General features: G+C 37.8%; 1 protein-coding gene across 1 annotated transcript in view; it reads left to right on the top strand.

Moving 5' to 3' along the window:
• Positions 1-5769: 5769 nt before the first annotated feature.
• Positions 5770-18274, top strand: part of KIF27 (kinesin family member 27) — an 84238-nt gene continuing 71733 nt past the window's right edge. The window contains exons 1-3 of the mRNA XM_045840979.1: positions 5770-5881; positions 10972-11356; positions 17384-17584. Of these exons, the coding sequence (XP_045696935.1) occupies positions 11059-11356; positions 17384-17584 (499 nt within the window). The 5' untranslated portion in view covers positions 5770-5881; positions 10972-11058. The remainder of the gene's footprint in view (positions 5882-10971; positions 11357-17383; positions 17585-18274) is intronic.

Below are 18274 nucleotides of genomic sequence, written 5' to 3'. Positions count from 1 at the left end.
ATGTGAAGTATTCTAAAGGACAAATGGCATAGTTTCTTTAACAATTAAATGGTGAAAAGAAAAAAGGTGGTGATTAGCAAGGATATGGAGAAATTGGAAGCCTGTGCACTGCTGGTGGAAATGTAAATGGTGCAGCCACTCTGGAAAATAGTATGGCAGTTCTTCAAAAAATAACAAGTAGGATTATCATATGATCCTGTGATTCCACTTAGGGGTATATATCCAAAAAGACTTGAAAGGTGGATCTTAAAGTGATATTTGTGTATCCTTGTTCATAGCAGCATTAGGCACAACAGCCAAAAGTTAGAAGCAACCCAGGTGTCCAACAAGAGATAAATGGATAAACAAAAGGTGGATATTATTCCACACAATGGAGTATTATTCAGTCTTAAAAAAGGAATTCTGACACATGCTACAACATGGATGAACCTTTAGGACATTATGCTAAGTGAAACAAGCCAGTCACAAAAGGACAAATACTGCATGGTTCCAGTGTATGAAGTACCTGGAGTATTCAAATTCACAGAGAACAAAGTACAACTGTGGTTGCCCAGGCCTGGAGAAAGGGGTGAGTGGGGAACTATTGTTTAACTTAAGGGTATAGGGTACCAGGTTTTCAAAATAAAAGAGTTCTGGAGATCAATTGCACAGCAATATAAATGCACTTAACAGTACTGAACTGCATACTTAAAAATGGTTAAGAGAGTACATTTTATGTTATGTGTATTTTACCACAATTTTCATAAAGGTGGAGGGTACCTGTTATTGCTTAAAAGAGAATTAAGCAGCATGTCAACCAAACAGTACATGTGGACCATGTTTGGATCTTGACGGTAAATAAACTGTGAGAGAAGGGGTGGGAAGGGAAGAGAAAGGAGAGAGAGGCATTATGTAGAAGACTAGCATAGTCTTTGGGGAGGCAGTGTTGACTTCGTCATCTGACACACATAGACTTCAGATTGCCTCTGCCACTTACCAACCTTGTAGCCTTAAGCAAATTACTTGTTTTCTGTTTTTAATTTTTGTTTCTATAAATATTTATTAAATGTATGCAATGACCTTAGTAGATACTGTTTTAAACACTGACTGCTTAACAATGGGAACATAAATAATACATGGTCTCTGCTGATACTGAGGAATAAAATGTGAGAAAGAAATGGCAGAGATAAGTCTAGAAAGGTAAGCAAAACAGTAGAATATGGAAGGCCTTGTATGCCATGTCAAGAAGACTGGACTTTATCATAAAGAGCCATTGAAGTTCTTACTTTTTAAAAGTTGTCCTTTGTTTCTAAAAATCATATACATTAAGAAAAAATAAAATGCAATCCCAAATAAAAATTTCAGTGGAACTTCTGGAAATTGTCAAACCGACTCAAAAGTTATTTAGGAAGACAAATGCCAAGAGCAGCTAAGGAAACTTAGAACAGTAAGGAGGGCTTGCCCTATCAGATAGCAAAATATACCAGAAAGTAGTAATTAAAGCAGTATAGAATTGGTACAGAAATTAAATTAATTGATATAACAGAATGGAGGTATCCTTTAAATAAACTCATGAGTATATGGAAAAATGTTCTATTCCATTGACCCTAAGACATAACTTTTCACATTTCACTTCAAGAGTTTTATGAATTAAAATTAATTTTCTTATTTAAGATAATCTGATTTGGAGTTTCTGTTACTTATAACATAAAGTGCTCTAATGATAAACTTTTCATACAAGTCTCTTTTCCTTCTTTAAGTAATCCAGAGTTGGTTTCTGTTCCTTGAAACCAAGACCCTAATTGATTCAACTTTAAAAATGGCCTACAATCAGAACAGAAATAAATGAAACAGTCTAAAAACAACAATACAAAAGATCAATGAATCTAAGAGCTGGTTCTTTGAAAACATAAACTTGATTGACAAACCTTTAACCAGACTCATAAAAGAAGAAAAAGAGCCCCAATAAATAAAATCAGAAATGAAAGAGGAGAAATAACAATGGACTGCAAAGAAATACAAAGGACTGTAAGAAAATATTATGAACAACTCTATGCCAATAGATTGGACAACATGGATGAAATGGATAAATTCCTAGAAACATACAATCTAAAACTAAATCAGGAAGAATCAGAATTTGAATAGACAGATTACACCCGGTGAAATTGAAGCAGTAATCAAAAAACTCCCAGCAAACAAAAGCCTTGGACTAGATGGCTTCTGAGGGGAATTTTACCAAATATTCCAAGAAGAACTAACACCTCTTCTTCTAAAAATATTTCATAAAATTCAAAAGGAGGGAAGGTTGCCAAACTCATTTTATAAGGTCAGCATTATCCTAATTCCAAAACCAGATAAGGACACTGCAAAGAAAGCAATTTATAGGCCAATACCCCTGATGAACACACATGCAAAAATCCTCAACAGAATATTAGCAAACCAAATACAGCAATGCATCAAAAAGGTCATTCACCACGATCATGTGGGATTTATTTCAGGAATGCAAGTTTTGTACATTTGCAAATTAGTAAATGTGATATACCACATAAACAAAATGAAGGATAAAAACATCATGATCATATCAATAGACACAGAAAAAGCTTTTGATAAAATCCAGTACCCATTTATGATAAAAACTCTCAGCAAAGTGGGATTAGAAGGAACATATCTAAACATAATAAAGGCCATATATGACAAACCCACTGCCAGCATCATACTCAATGGTCAAAATCTACGAGTTTTCCCTTTAAGATCAGGAACAAGACAGGGATGTTCACTTTCATCTCTTATTCAACGTAGTACTGAAAGTTCTAGCTATAGAAATCAGACAAAAAGAAGAAATAAAAGGCATACAAATTGGAAAGGAAGACATAAAACTGTCATTATTGGCAGATGATATGATATTACACATAGAGAACCCCAAAGATTCCACCAAGAAACTACTAGAACTGATAAATGAATTCAGCAAAGTAGCAGGATACAAAATTAATATCCAGAAATCAGTGGCATTTTTATATGCTAATAATAAATAAACAGAAAGGGAAATTAAGAAAACAATCCCATTCATAATTGCTTCAAAAAGAATAAAATACCTAGGAATAAACCTAACCAAGGATGTAAAAGACCTGTACTTGGAAAATTATAAGATACTGAAGAAAGAAATTGAAGAAGATACAAATAAGTGGAAGCATTTACTGTGTTCATGGATAGGAAGAATTAACATCATTAAAACATCCTTACTACCCATAGCAATCTATAGATTCAATGCCTATCAAGATGCCAATGATGTACTTCACAGGACTAGAACAAATATTGGAAAACTGTATATGGAACCACAAAAGGCCCCTCACAGTGATCCTGAGAAAGAAGAACAAAGTTGGAGGAATCCCATTACCTAATATCAAACTATACTATGAAGCCATAGTAATGAAAACAGCATGGTGCTTTTTAAAAAACAGACACATAGATCAATGGAACAGAACAGAGAGCTCAGAAATAAACTCATAACTTTATTGTCAACTAATATTTGACAGAAGAAGCAAGCATATACAATGGGCTAAACATAGTTTATTTAATAACTGGTGTTGGGAAAATTGGACAGATATGTGTAGAAAAATGAAACTAGACCACCTTATAGCACTCACAAGAATAAATTCAAAATGGTTCAAAAACTTAAATGTTAGACCCATAACCATAAAAATGGTAGAAGAAAACATAGGCAGGAAAATCTTGGACATTACTTGTCCAGTTTTTCATCAGATATATCTCCCCAGGTAAGGGAAACAAAAACAAACAAAAAATATGAACAAACAGAACTACATTAAGCTAAAAATTTTTTGCACAGTAAAGGAAATCCTCAACAAAATAAAAAGACAACCCACAGAATGGAAGAACATATTCACTGATACATCTTATAGGGGGTTAATATAAAAAGTTTGTAAGCCCTGGCTGGTGTGGCTCAGTGGATTAAACACTGGCCTGTGAACTAAGAAGCTGTCAGTCGGATTCCCAGTCCAGACACATGCCTGGGTTGCAGGCCAGGTCCCCAGTTGGGGGCACGTGAGAGGCAACAGAATCTCTCGCACATTGGTGTTTCTATTTCTCTTTCCCTATCTCTAAAAGAAATAAAATAAAAATAAATCTTAAAAAAATGTGGTGGCTCAGGCTTTAAAAAAAGCTTATAAAGTATTTACAAAACTCACCCCCCCAAAAAAAAACAATTTAAAAATGGGTCTTTAAGGACCTGAAAGACTCTTCTCCAAAGAGGACATGCAGATGGCCAATAGACATATGAAAAGATGCTCAACATAACTAATCATCAGAGAAATGCAAATTAAAACCACAATGAGATACCATCTCACACCTGTCAGAATGGCTATCATCAATAAGTGAACAAACAACAAGTGCTGGCAAGGATGTGGAGAAAGGGGAACACTTTTGCACTGCTGATGGGAATGCAGGTTGGTGCAGCCACTGTGGAAAGCAGTATGGAGGTAACTCAAAAGATTAAAAATGGATCTGCCTTTCAACTCAGCTATCCCACTCCTGGGGATACATCCAAAGGAACCCAAAAACACTAATTCGAAAGAACACAAGGACCCCTATGTTCATTGCAGTGTTATTTACATTTATTAAGATATGGAAGCAGCCCAACTATCCATCAATGGAGGAGTGGATATAACAACTATGGATTTACACAATGGATTACAACTCAGCTGTAAAAAAGAATAAAATTTCACCTTTGTGAAGGTATGGATGGACCTGGAGAATGTTATGCTAATTGAAATAAGCCAGTCAGAGAAAGGCAAATGCCATATGATTTCACTCATATGTGGAATCTAATGAACAAAATGGACAAACAAAATATAGACTCATAGATGGAGAGCAGATGACAGCTAGTGGGGGTGGTATGCTACAGGGTGGAGGGATTGAGCAAAAAGGAAAAAGGACTCATGGACATGGGCAACAGTGTGGTGATTGTGGGCAGTGGTAATGGGAAAAAAATATATATTTTTTAATTTTTATTTATTTTTAGATAGAGGGGAAAGGAAGGAGACAGGGAGAGAAACAGCAATATGTGGTTGCCTCTTGTGTGCCCCTAGGTATGTATGTACCCTGCAACCCAGTCTGCAACCCAGGTATGTACCCTGACTGGGAATTGAACTGGCAACCCTTTGGTTCCCAGGCCGGTGCTCAAGCCACTGAGCTACACCAGCCAGGGTTAAATATTATATACTTTAAAAAGATTCATTTTATGCAAACTTCAATAAAAATAAATTGAATTGGTAGCTAAAATGTTGAAACTCAATGCGAGTCACATTCGTTCTATAAATGTGTCAAAAGTTACTTTGTCTTTTTTAAAATTTTTATTTATTGATTTTAGAGAGCTAGAGTAAAGGAGAGAGAGTGCGAGAGACACCTAAACACGTATTCGTTGTTCCACCATTGATGCATTTTATTGGTTGATTCTTGTGTGTGCCCTGACTCGGGATGAAACTCGCAATCTTGGCAAATGGGAAGGACTACCCGGCCAGGGCCTGGCCGCAGAGAGTTACTTTGGCTCAGTAGTTTGAGAAGGGTCGTTGGGTGCCGGATTTTCAGCGACGCCGGAAGGTAGGCCTCCAGGTGCCCCGCAACCTGCTCCCCAGAGGCGGGGCGGGATTGACAGGGTTTGTACAACCTCCGCGGATCCCCCGCTCGATTGAGCCTGACAGGGCTTGGGGGCGGGGCCAGCACGCAGCGTGGCGGCTGGCTGGGAGGGGCGGTGGCGTCCGGCTTCGCCGGTTGCCAGGAGAACCCGTGACAACAAAAGGCGCAGGCGGCGGCGGCGGCGGCGCGTTGGAGGGAAACCCAAGAGTTCTGCGCTGTGCTCGCCGCCGGAGACCGAGGCTTTCTCCTGCCGGTCAGTGCGCGGCGTGGGGTGGGGGTGCGGGGGGGGGCGGCGGCTGGGCTAGCAGGGTCAGGTGGGGTGCGGCGTCCTGCCGTCCTGCTGTCCTGCAGCGCCCCGGGCCTGCCGTTGGGAGGAGGAAGCGCCGGCCAAGAGTGGGGCTCTCGGGGTTGGGGTCTGCCGCGGGAGGGCTCAGGGTGGGGGGCGGTTGGGGCACCGGCGAGGCCGACGAGGGTGCCCGAGGGGTACTGGGACCCCAGCCTAGCGGTCGGAGGAAGTTGGATCCCTCTGAGAAGGGCAGAGGGAATAGGGATGCGGGATCGAGCGGCACTGGGTCCGATCCTGGTGTATTTTTCGTGGTGGTACTTCCGAGTGCGGGATCTGGAAGGTATGGGAAGGCCCACCTCCTTTGGGGCTTTCGTTTTGTGTGTCGCAGGCCGTCTTCTTTCCGTCCCGGATGTTGAAACTTGGCGCATTCTAAGGGCTGTATATAGTAAATCCGATAGCCCCTCCCTCAGACGTAGTTCATAAATTGATAAAGAAAGGGTGCCCAAATTCTTTCTTTAAAACTTTTCAAATAACACCGCCCTCTTCAAGTTTTTAAAACTTCGTTGTTGTCCCTCTTTCGTATCTTCTCCACTGACTTCTTTATGTATTTGGAGCTTTTTCTGAGATCCTTATGCGACTCACTGTCCAGTTGCTGGGAAATTTCTTATGGAAATACTAACAAGCCACAGTTTTTAGACAACCACTATCTCTGAAAAACCAAGGGCACAGGATGGCAACAGTATTTGGAAGCACTTATTTCTGATTAATGACACGACAACAATCGTCAAATATTTCTCTTGCCTTTGCTAAGCTTTCGAACTTCCATCGAGTATGCCTGAATAGTACTAGCCAGTCAGATTTCCCCTTTCTTTACATTCAGTGATGGCATAATACTTATGCTTCTGATCACTGTTATTGACCAGAACCTGAAGAAGTATAAGTGCTGTGGATTTTTTTATCACATCCTTGTATATTAATTTTTTGCAAGTCCTTGTCTTTGTAGCCAAATTACTATTATAAAGACCAAGGAAATGAAAATATCCCAATTACACTTAGCACTACTTTCAATTTCTTTGGAAGTAATTAGGCTTGGCTTAACCCAAACCGTGTTTTAATGTGATGGCATTAAAAAAAAACTAATCTATATGATGAAAACTAATGTAGGTGTTCTGAGACATTTGGAAGAACCACCTCAACACAGCATCTCTGCAATTTCTTTGGAGAAGTTTACAGTACCAAATGATTGTAGAGTCCTTTAGGGTCCTAGAAAAGATTTACCAAACATATGAGTATTTATTTTTTTCGGTGCTGAATATTAGTAGAATGAATAAAACTGGCAAGGTTAGATGCATCTCTGTGGCCATAAAGATAGTTTGCTGACTCTGTTTTGGAATTTTGCAGCCCAAGGAGCTGATTTTTTAAAAACTCTTAGTGGGCCCTTAGTAGAGTGATGTAAATGTTTTTTGTTATTGTGATCCTTTTCAGACTTACTCACTCACTGCAGAGTTTTTTTTTAAAGGCTAGCGAATAGTATATATGTCTTAATTAACATTTCCATGGCAAGTAGTGCTAAAAACGTTATTTTAGTTTTAGCCTGCTAGGTTACTTAATGATGCTGTTCAAGACTTGCCTTCTCCCAAACTGATTTTTTTCATCATCTGCACTAAGCATTATCATAGGTTACTGGTTACATTTTTAAACCTTTTATCCTACCAAGACAGTATTCCTGTACAAGTTTTTGTGAACAGATGTTTTCATTTCTGTTACGTATGTATCGAAGAGTAGAGTTTCTGGGTCAAATGATAACCCTTTGTTTAACTTACTGAGCAAGTGCCAGATTGTTTTACAAAGCAATTGCGTTATTTCACATTTCCATCAGAAGTGTATGAGGGTTTTGTCTTCTCTATTGTCTTGCTAACGCTTATGATCTGTCTTTTTGACTATAGTTGTGTTAGTGGGCATGCTGTGGTATCTCACTGTGGTTTTGATTGCATTTCCTGGGTAACTAATAATTGAGCATCTTTGCCTCTGCTTATTGCGCATTTTAATATTTTCCTTGAAAAAATATCTTTTCAGAGCCTTTGCCCATTAAAAAATTTTTTTAGTATTGAGTTGTCATAGTTCTTTATATATTCCAGATACAGATCTTTATTAGATATACTTGCAAATGGTTTCTCACATTCAGTGAGTTGTCTTTTCATTGTGTCCTTGATGGTGTCTTTTGAAGCATAAAACTTTTAAATTTGGTTAAGTGCATTTTATCAATTTTTCCTTTTATTGCTCATTGCTCTTGCTTTTGGTGTCCTATATGAAAAACCATTGCCAAATCCAAAGTTAGGAAGAGTTACCCTTATGTTTTCTTTTAAGAATTTTATAGTTTCACCCTGACCATTGTGGCCCAGTGAGTGGGGCATCATCCCCAAAAGAAAGGTTACTGGTTTGATTCCTGGTCAGGGCACATGCCTGGGTTGTGGGCCAGGTCCTGAGTTGGTGGTGTGCTGAGGGCATGCAAGAGGCAACCGATTGATGTTTCTCTTTCATATCACTGTTTCTCTCTATCTCTTTCTCTCTCCCTTACCCTCTCTTTAAAAAATAAATAAATAAGATCCTTAAAAAATAATTTTATAGTTCAACCATTGCTCTTAGGTCTATGAGCCATTTTGAATTAACTTTTATGTATATGAGATAGGAGTCCAATTTCATTCTTATGACTGTGGCTGTGCATTGTCCCATGTCTATTTGTTGAAAAGACCATGTTTCCTCATTAAATTGTCTTGGCATGCTTTTGTAAATTAGTTGCCTATAAATGTGATTGATTATTTCTGGATTCTCAATTCTTTTCCATTAATATTTTTCCCCATATTAAATTTCTTTTTTCATTGAATTTATTGGGGTGACATTGGTTAATAAAATTATATAGGTTTCAAGTATACACTTCTATAATACATCATCTGTATATTGTGTTGTGTGTTCACCACCTCAAGACAAGTCTCCTTCCATCACCATTTACCCCCCTTTTACCTTCTATCTTCCCTTTTTCATTTGATTTTTAAGTCTGGCCTATGCCCATACATACTGTCTTGATTACTATTGCTTGCTTTTTTTTGTAAGATTTTACTTATTTTTAAACAGAGGGAAAGAGAGGGAGAAACATCGATATGTGGTTGCCTCTCACACATCCTGCTTTGGAGACTTGGCCTGCAACCCAGGCATGTGCCCTAACTGGGAATTGAACCAGTGATCCTTTGGTTTGCAGCCTGCGCTCAATCTACTGAGCTACACCAGCCAGGCCTATTGCTTGGTTTTAAAATTGGGGGAGTATGTCCTCCAATTTTGTTCTCTTTCACTATTGTTTCTGCTATTCTGTGTCCCTTGAATTTGCATATGAATTTTAGGATTAGCTTGTCAAGTTCTGCAAAGGAGTCAGTTAGGATTATGGTAAGAGTTGTGTTGAATGTGTAGATCAGTTTGGGAAATACTGTCATCTTAACAATGTTGTCTTCCAATCTGTGAACTTGAGATGTTTTTCCCCATTTATTTAGATCTTTACTTTCTTTCAACATTATTTTGTAGTTTTCAAAGTGTCAGTTTTACACATCTTTAAAAAAATGTATTCCTAAGTATATTTATTCTTTTGATGCTAATGTAAATGGAATTTTTTTAAACGGAAGCCATTTTATTTTATTTTAAGGTTTATTTATCTATTTTTAGAGAGGGAAGGGAGGGAGAAAGAGAGAGAGAAACATGAATGTGTGGTTGCTGGGGGCCGTGGCTGCAACCCTGGCATGTGCCCTGGCTGGGAATTGAACCTGTGATACTTTGGTTCTCAGCCCGCATTCAATCCACTGAGCTACGCCAACCAGGGCATAAATGGAATTTTTTTTAAAAGATTTTATTTATTACTTTAAAGAGAGGGGAAGGGAGGGAGAAGGAGAGGGCGAGAAACATCAGTGTGTGAGAGATCATGATCAGTTACCTCTCACATGCCCCTGATCAGGGGCCTGGCCTGCAACACAGGCATGTGCCCTGACTGGGAATCAAATCAGCGACCTGTCAATTTGCAGGCTGGCACTCAGTCAGTCCACTGAGCCACACCAGCCAGGGTGGAATTGTTTTCTTAATTTATTTTTCAAGTTGTTCGTTATAAGTGTAGCTACCAATTTAAAATTTTTTAATCCTTACCTGAGGACATTTCTTCATTGCTGTTTAGAGGGGAAGGAAGGGAGAGAGAGAAACATCAATGTGAGAGAGAACCATCAATAGGTTGCCTTTTGTAAGTGCCTGGGCTGGGGATCCTATGTGCCCAGACTGGAGAATGAATCCTCAAGCTAGGTGTATGCCCTGACAGGCAATGGAACCTGCAACCCTTAGGGTACATGATGATGCTCCAACCAACTGAGCCACACCAGTCAGTGTGCAGTTTAATTTTAATGTATTAATTCTACATTTAGAGAACCTCAGAAATATGTTGAACATAATTTAGGAGTGCAAAAGCAGTTTTTCTGTTAGTTTTGATTATTTTGAATAAAAACTTCCTTTTAAATTTATATTGACTTTTGGAAATCCTTGTAATTATTTCATGGGTTTATTTATATAATATTTGTGGCAAAGAAGAGGTGTTATTTTTCAATGTGTAGCTATAAAACCTAGTACCAGGACTTGCTTTTAACACCTGTGTACAATTTCCTAGTTATTTTCTTGCCTTAATTTTCTAACTCCCTAATTATTCAATATTTAGATTGAGCTGGGAAACAGCATTACAGAAAGACGGGCACATTGAATCCCATGTGCTTTTATTTAGTTTCATCACTTATCAATACATGATATCAATACATTTATCAATATCAATAACCTTCATTCCCTAGGTTATTTTATAGCAAATCCAGACATTGTATCATTTCATCTGTAAATTATAGATGTACTTTCACAAGACAGACTCTTTGTAACTATCTTATTTTGGAGCAAAACCTGCTGTAATTGACTTTGCTTTAGATGATGATTTGTTTATTAGGGTAGAAGAGTCCGTAATTAAATTTTGTTTTTATTTTGATACACAGGAGTCCAGATCTTATGTAAAATGGATGTTTCTCACACTAGACATTGAATGTGAAGTAGAGAATCTATTTAGTAAAATCTAAGCTGCCATGGAAGAAATACCAGTAAAAGTTGCTGTAAGAATTAGACCTCTGCTCTGCAAAGAAGTTCTTCATAATCATCAAGTTTGTGTGAGAGTTATTCCAAACACCCAGCAAATTATCATTGGGAGAGATAGAGTCTTTACTTTTGATTTTGTTTTTGGCAAAAATTCCACTCAAGATGAAGTTTATAATATGTGCATAAAGCCACTTGTGTTGTCACTCATCGAAGGCTATAATGCAACTGTTTTTGCCTATGGACAAACTGGATCTGGGAAGACATACACCATCGGAGGAGGCCATGTTGGTAAGATTCTCATACTCTTTGACTTTTGAAACACTTGAATGAAACGAAAATATGACCATACCTGACTCATAGTAGGTGCTCGGCATATTGAGTGAGTGAAATAATGAATAGGATAGTCAGATGCGTCCATATGTCATCTTTGAAACATTTGTTTTTAAGGGGGAGGGTGGTGGGAGGGGGTGGAGGAGGGTGTAAGGGGATAAAAGGTGAGGGAAGGAGGCTGGGCTTGGGGTGGTGAACACAATACAGTGCACAGATGGCGTGTTGTGGAACTGTACACCTGAAACCTGTGTGATTTTGTTAACCAGTGTCACCACAATAAATTCAATACAAAGAAAAAAATAGCAAAGGAAAAACATTTGTTTTTAGAAATTGAAGTTTTATTAAACAACTTAATTTGCAATTATAGTTGTTTGAGGAATGATTTGATATACATTTATATTGCAAAATCATTACCACAGTTTAACATCAGTTACCTCACATAGTTTCAAATTGTTTTTTTTTTCTTGTGATGAGAAATCTTAGCAACTTTCAAATATACAATACAGAATTGTTAACTATAGTCATTGTGCTGTGTATTACAGCCCCAGGTCTTAGCTTGTGGCTTTTGATTACCTTCACCCATTTCCCCCACCTCCCACCCCCTGCTTCTGGCAACCCTTTGTCATTTTGAATGGAATTTAAATTAGAGAGACATGAATGAACATAATTAGACTTTGCATCTTTTAATAGTTCACTTGTAAATATTAGGAGTCCTGTAACTAGAACATAGAGGAATATAAGAGAAATTTACTATGTAGTTTAAAGTGTCTTCCCCCCGACATTTCCTAGCCAGATTTCAGTTTTTTACAGCTTTATTGGTGTATAGTTGACAAATAAAATTGTGAGATCTTTTAAGTGTTCATTGGGATGATTTGGTATACAAGTATGTGTACATTGTAAAGGATTCTTCCCTTCTAGTTAACACATCCATTACCTCACTATATACAGATTTCTATTTTAAATACTGTATACTTTAGGATATAATTTTTCCTGCTTGTAATTATAGTTTGGGAAAGGTGGTTTCATAAGATTCCTTTAGGGCTGGAAGGAACCTTGAAAATCATTTCTCTTCCTTTATTAAGTGAGGAGCTCCAGCCGCAGAATGATTAAGGGCTCATTGAGTCGGGTGGCTGGTGACTGCACTGGACTGGAAAGCCATGTCCTCTGTTGAGACTGTTTACTGTATTGGCAATTGGCATTTTCATACTAAAAGCAATCTTTTGAATGTTGTGCATATACATGATTGTTTAAAATTATCATTAGTAATGTCTGTATGTGTAATGGTTTTCAGTATTTTTTTCTACGTTCATACTTCTCAAAGGTGGAATATGTGACTTTCAGAAACATCTCTCATTAAGTGCAGGGATGTGGGGGTGAGGTTTGGAAGGTGTCTGTGTGGTTTGAGGAGGCCCTCACTCCAAAGATTAAATGGAGGGGCCTTCAGTGCCCAATGCCACTATCCTTCCCATTTTTTAAGGATCACTGGTATACAGGATTAGGAGACTCAAGATACGAGATTATTTTAGGTTTTCAAAATAAATTTCAGGCTCTCTACCATTGTGGCTTTTTTTGAAGATTGTATTTTTTAAATAATTTTTTTTGCTTTTAGATTTTATTTGTTAGTTTTTAGAGAGAGGGGAAAGGAGGGAGAAAATGAGGGAGAGAGACAGTGATCGGTTGCCTCTTGCAGGCCTCCACCTGGGGACCTGGCCTGCAACCCAGGCATGTGCTGTGACTGGGAATTGAACCTGTGGCCTTTAGGTTCACAGGCCGGTGCTCAGTCCACTGGCTGGAGCCACACCAGCCAGGGCTGTATTTTTTTCATTTTGATTGGCCAGTATTTTATGACCTTAAAGACTCAGTATGTGCATTATACTAATAGGGGTATGAAGTGTTCAGATCTTGGTGACAGTTGTAGCTATAGTTTTCTTTAAAGAGGCCATGAGTGTAATTTTAATTCCTTAAGGGAAAAAGTTATATATCATCCTAAAATACTTTAACTGCTCCAAGGCACTCTATACCCAGAGAAATAGATCACCATTAGAAACTATTTTGATGGTGTTTTCCCCCTAGTTTAATATATATATATATATTAATTTTTTCATTGGAAAAACAGTTGTCAGGTGATGATTAAGAAATTAAATGCCCCTTTCATCCCCAGGAAATAACATTTGATGTGTGCCATTCTAGAGTCCTGCAGACATTCTCCTAAGCATGTTACAGATGCACATGTAGTTTTTGCTTCTCTTTTTTGTTTGTTTAATGAGATATTACACCTATGGTTCTGTAACTTTCTTTTCGCATCTAACCATACAAAATATCATTTAATTTTTTCCCATTTGGGTTATAGAATTTAATTTCATTTTTTGGCTGTATAGCATTTTATAATTTGAATGGGTCATGGTTTTTTTTTTTTAAGATTTTATTTATTTATTTTCAGAGAGGGAAGGGAGGGAGATAGAGAGAGAGAAACATCAATGTGTGGTTGCTGGGGGTCATGGCCTGCAACCCAGGCATGTACCCCCCTGACTGGGAATCGAACCTGCCACACTTTGGTTCGCAGCCCGAGCTCAATCCACTGAGCTATGCCAGCCAGGGCGAATGGGTCATGTTTTATTCATTCCAGTATTAATGGACATTTAGGTTGTTCCTGATTTTTACTCATAAAAGAAGTTGCATTACATATCTTTGTACATTTAACTTTCATTTGTGTATTAGTATTTCTATGGGATATATTTCTAGAAGTGGATTTGGGGAATCAACCACATTTAAAATGTGGACAGATACTGACAAATTACCCCCCAAAAAGGTTGTTCCAATTTATATGTATTCTCACCATCAATATATGAAAGCCATTTGTTCATATCTTTATCATTTCCTGGACATACAAATCCAAAGTATTTTTTCTTTACCATCTCATAAAGTGAAAAATTGTACCGTGTTGTTTGTATATTTGTGAAATTAGTGAGCATTTTCAGTTTTCCATGCTGACACCAATTCTGGGTCAGTTGTCTGCTGTTTGATTATTGGCCATGCAAATAATGTTGGGGTTCCCCTCCCCAGTAAATACTTCATTGAGCATTTGCAGTGTTTAGGGTACCCTGCTAGTTTCTGTGGCAGGGTGAAAATTTCTTATTTTAAATATGATCTTTATTTAAACTAATATTAATTTTCCTACTTTTCAGAATCTTGGATGTACTGGCTTTTACCAGGCATAATCTTCTCTAAAAACTTTCATTTCTGTACTTTTAAAATAGCATATAATAGCTACTGAGCTAATGGCTGCTGAAATATAAAACTTTGTAAGTTCTCTATATGAAATAGTTTATTTCAAAAAAAAAATATGCAAGAAAGAAACTAGGAATATAAGCCTAACGTTGAAATGTGGTTTTTAGGTTACCAAAATATGTATTTGAAGCTTTATTATAAATATCATTTGAAATTGAGTTTTTTGATAAGTCTTTTGAATTTTTGTACTGCTTTGTTATCTATGTGGTAGGGAATGATCAGTTACTTATAGTGGCTAATCCAGAATGCTTAACATATACTGTAGTGTATAGATACTGCTATTGGCAAGTTCCTGAAAACTACCAAAAAGGAATCTTTCTCCCTTGTATTACAAAACCTACAACTTCCTTTACTTGCCACACGATGGCAGTATTGTATCTTAAATTAGGTGAAAGGCAGCCCAATTTAATAGAGGTTCAGATTTTCAGGATGAGTGTTGCCAAAAATCTAAACATTGGTAATCTTCAACTTGAAAGCAAGTTTGTGTTAAGGTACATTTATAAGCCAGTGTTTTGTAACTTTTTTTCTGTGGAACAATGCTGAAAATGGTGGGTGGGTTTCTTTCTAAATTGGCCTGTAGAAGTTCATTCAACCTTAAGTCTCAATTTAGTCTTTCACTTATTTTAAAGTTTATCTTGTACTTTTTTTATTATTTTAAAAATTGTGGATAAAATTTACCATTGTAACCATTTTAAGAATATAGTTCTCTGACTTTAAATTCAGTGTTTCCCAACCATCACTGCTGTTTTTCAGCAACCAAAATGTAGAGAAACTTTGTAACCATTAAGAAATAACTTCCCTCCCCCTGGTAACCTCTAGTTTACTTTCTTTCTCTATGAATTTTCATCTTCTAGATATTTCTTAGAAGGGATGTATACACTATTTGTTCTCCTGTGTCTGGATTCTTTCACTTTCAGAACTTCCTTTTTATGACTGAAGAATATTCCATTTTATTGCTGTGTCATATTTTGTTTATCCATTCCTCTGTTGGTGGGCACTTGAGTTGTTTCCCCCTTCTGGCTATTGTGAATAATGCTGCTGGGGACATTGGTGTGCAAGTATTCTGAGTCTCTTGTATGCACTTTTATTCATTCATAATGTTACTGTACTGATCTGTGTGCTGGGTTGTGGAAGTGATGAAGGAGAAGAGGATTGAGAGGCTTCTGACTGTACTTTTCCCCCTGATCTCATCCAGTTTCATGACATTAAAAACTATATGTAGCTGACTTCCAGGGTTTTTTTTTAACCCCCAGTCCAGACTACTGTCTTGAACTCTGGACTTATATATTCAAATGCCTATTTAGTCTTTGCAGTCTGATGCTAACAGACATCTCAAGCCTAATTGGTCAAAAAAATGAACTTAATCGCCCTGGCTGGTGTGGCTCAGTGTATTGAGTGCTGTCCTGTGAACCGAGGGGTCGCTGGTTCTATTCCCAGTTGGCATATGCCTGGGTTGCAGGCTGGGTCCCCAGTTGGGGGCATGAGAGAGGCAACCACACATCAATGTTTCTCTCCCTCTCTTTCTCCCTCCCTTCCCCCCTCTCTAAAAATAATTAAGTAAAATCTTTAAAAAAAAAAAAAAGAACTGCCATTTCCCCCTCAAACCACTTCAATCCCTGCTCTTCCCCACATCTATTAATGGCAACTCTAGTGGCTTAAGACAAAACCTTGGAGTCATTGCTAACTCATTGCTTTCTCTCACATCCCAGTTCCAATCTGCCAGGGGATTTTAATGTTGTTCCCTTCAACATGAACCAAGAAGCAGGTCACTCCTCACCTTTTCTCTGCTGCCATTCTGCTGTGAGCCACCATCATGTCTAATCCTCAACCCTCTTAACTCCCAGATAACTGCCCTGCCTTCTAAGCCATCTCCTCACACCCACCCCTGCCCTTCTATGGTATTTGCAAAACCCAGCAGTCAGGGTGGGTTCTTAAATCACAACTTACTGCTGTCTCCCGTGTTCTCGTCTCACTCAGTAAAACCCAAAGTCCACAAGGACTCACATGTTCTGGCTTCTGTCACCTCTGTGACCTCATCTCCAGTCCCTCTCCCCTTTCTCTCTGTTTCAGCCACACTGGCCTCCTCGTTTATGGATCACACCAGTTTAGCGTCTTTGTACTGGCTGTTCTCTATGTCTAGGTCATGCTCCCCTCAGATACTCCCCCCACGTGCTTCCTCTGCCACCTTTTTCATGTCTTTGCTCAAATGTCAGCTTTTCAGTGAAGCTCATCATGACTTTCCTACTGAAAGCTGCAAACACCTCCCACCTAAATGCACTCACACTTCCACTCCCTTTCACTCTGTCCTGTCTTTTATCTGGGCATGCCTATCATTTTTAATAGACCACTTAAATCACTGATCAGTTATTGTGTTTTGCTGTTGCCTGTCTTTCCTCTGTACAGTCCCACAAGGGAAGGGATTTTTTTCTTCCGTTTTGTTCACTAAAGGTTCCCAGGCTCCTAGAATACCACCTGGCACATGGACAGCACTAAGTAAACATTTGTTAAATGAATGCATGAGTGAATTTTGAGTAAGGGCATGCATGTGAAAATTTTTACCTGTGAATTCTGTAGTTACAGTTTAAAAGATTTATGATACAGAGAATTATAAGAAGAAATGTATTGCTTGTAAATTTTATGTTGTAGCTTTTCCTAAATTTTAAGTTTAATGTGTGATTTCTTTTTCTAAATGTTCAGCTTCAGTTGTAGAGGATAAAAAGGGCATCATTCCTCGTGCTATCCAAGAAATATTTCAAAACATCTCTGAAAATCCGAGCACTGACTTTAAAATAAAAGTATCTTATATAGAAGTATACAAGGAAGACCTAAGAGATCTTCTAGAATTGGAGACATCTATGAAGGATCTTCACATCCGAGAAGATGAAAAAGGAAACACAGGTAAAGTAGCCTACTTACTTGGTAGCCTTCTTTAGCAAATAGATATGATTTAATTCAGCTTCTGGACATATTCCAAAGAAGCTTTAAAAGCACAGAAGCAAAATGAATTTGTTTTTACTTTAAAATTGAATGATATTGTTGATTAACAATATCAGTTAAATCACTTTTAACTAGTTCAACTGGTGGGTAAGATGAAGTTATTAAGTTGTAATTTAAGATAGTACTGATTTCCTATGATTGTACTGAACTTTTTTTTCCTCTTGATTACCTGAAGATTGGGGATGGCTTCTTCCTTTGGTGTTCGTCCAAGTTGATCCAGAATTCTTTCTCCTTTGATTTTTGTCCCAGTATACCTATTGCATGCTATTTTTTCAAGCGTAGAGAGTTTGTGTGTCTGCTTCTCCATAGTGACATTTTCCTGTCCTTTGTTGTGCTTCTCAAAATCTGACACCCTGTGCTTAACACATTAATCTTATGAAATACCCATTTTTTGGAAATGGGAGAAGGCTAGGAGGGGAGGGTTAAAATGCAAGTATTTTAAAGAATAATACTTTATACTTTTCTAACTTAAAAGGTGACATGTTCTGTATAGAACATTTAGGCAACAGAAAAGTAGGAGGAAAAAAGTAGCAGAAAATAAGGAGGAAAGTTAAAGATCATTTTTTTCCTGAATTCAGCTTTTTATTGAAT

Source organism: Phyllostomus hastatus, unplaced genomic scaffold, assembly GCF_019186645.2.
Source record: "Phyllostomus hastatus isolate PE091 unplaced genomic scaffold, TTU_PhHast_1.1 phas_contig_34, whole genome shotgun sequence".
Taxonomy (NCBI): domain Eukaryota; kingdom Metazoa; phylum Chordata; class Mammalia; order Chiroptera; family Phyllostomidae; genus Phyllostomus; species Phyllostomus hastatus.
The sequence above is the reverse complement of the archived record's forward strand: the minus strand, read 5'-3'. Positions and strand labels throughout refer to the sequence as shown.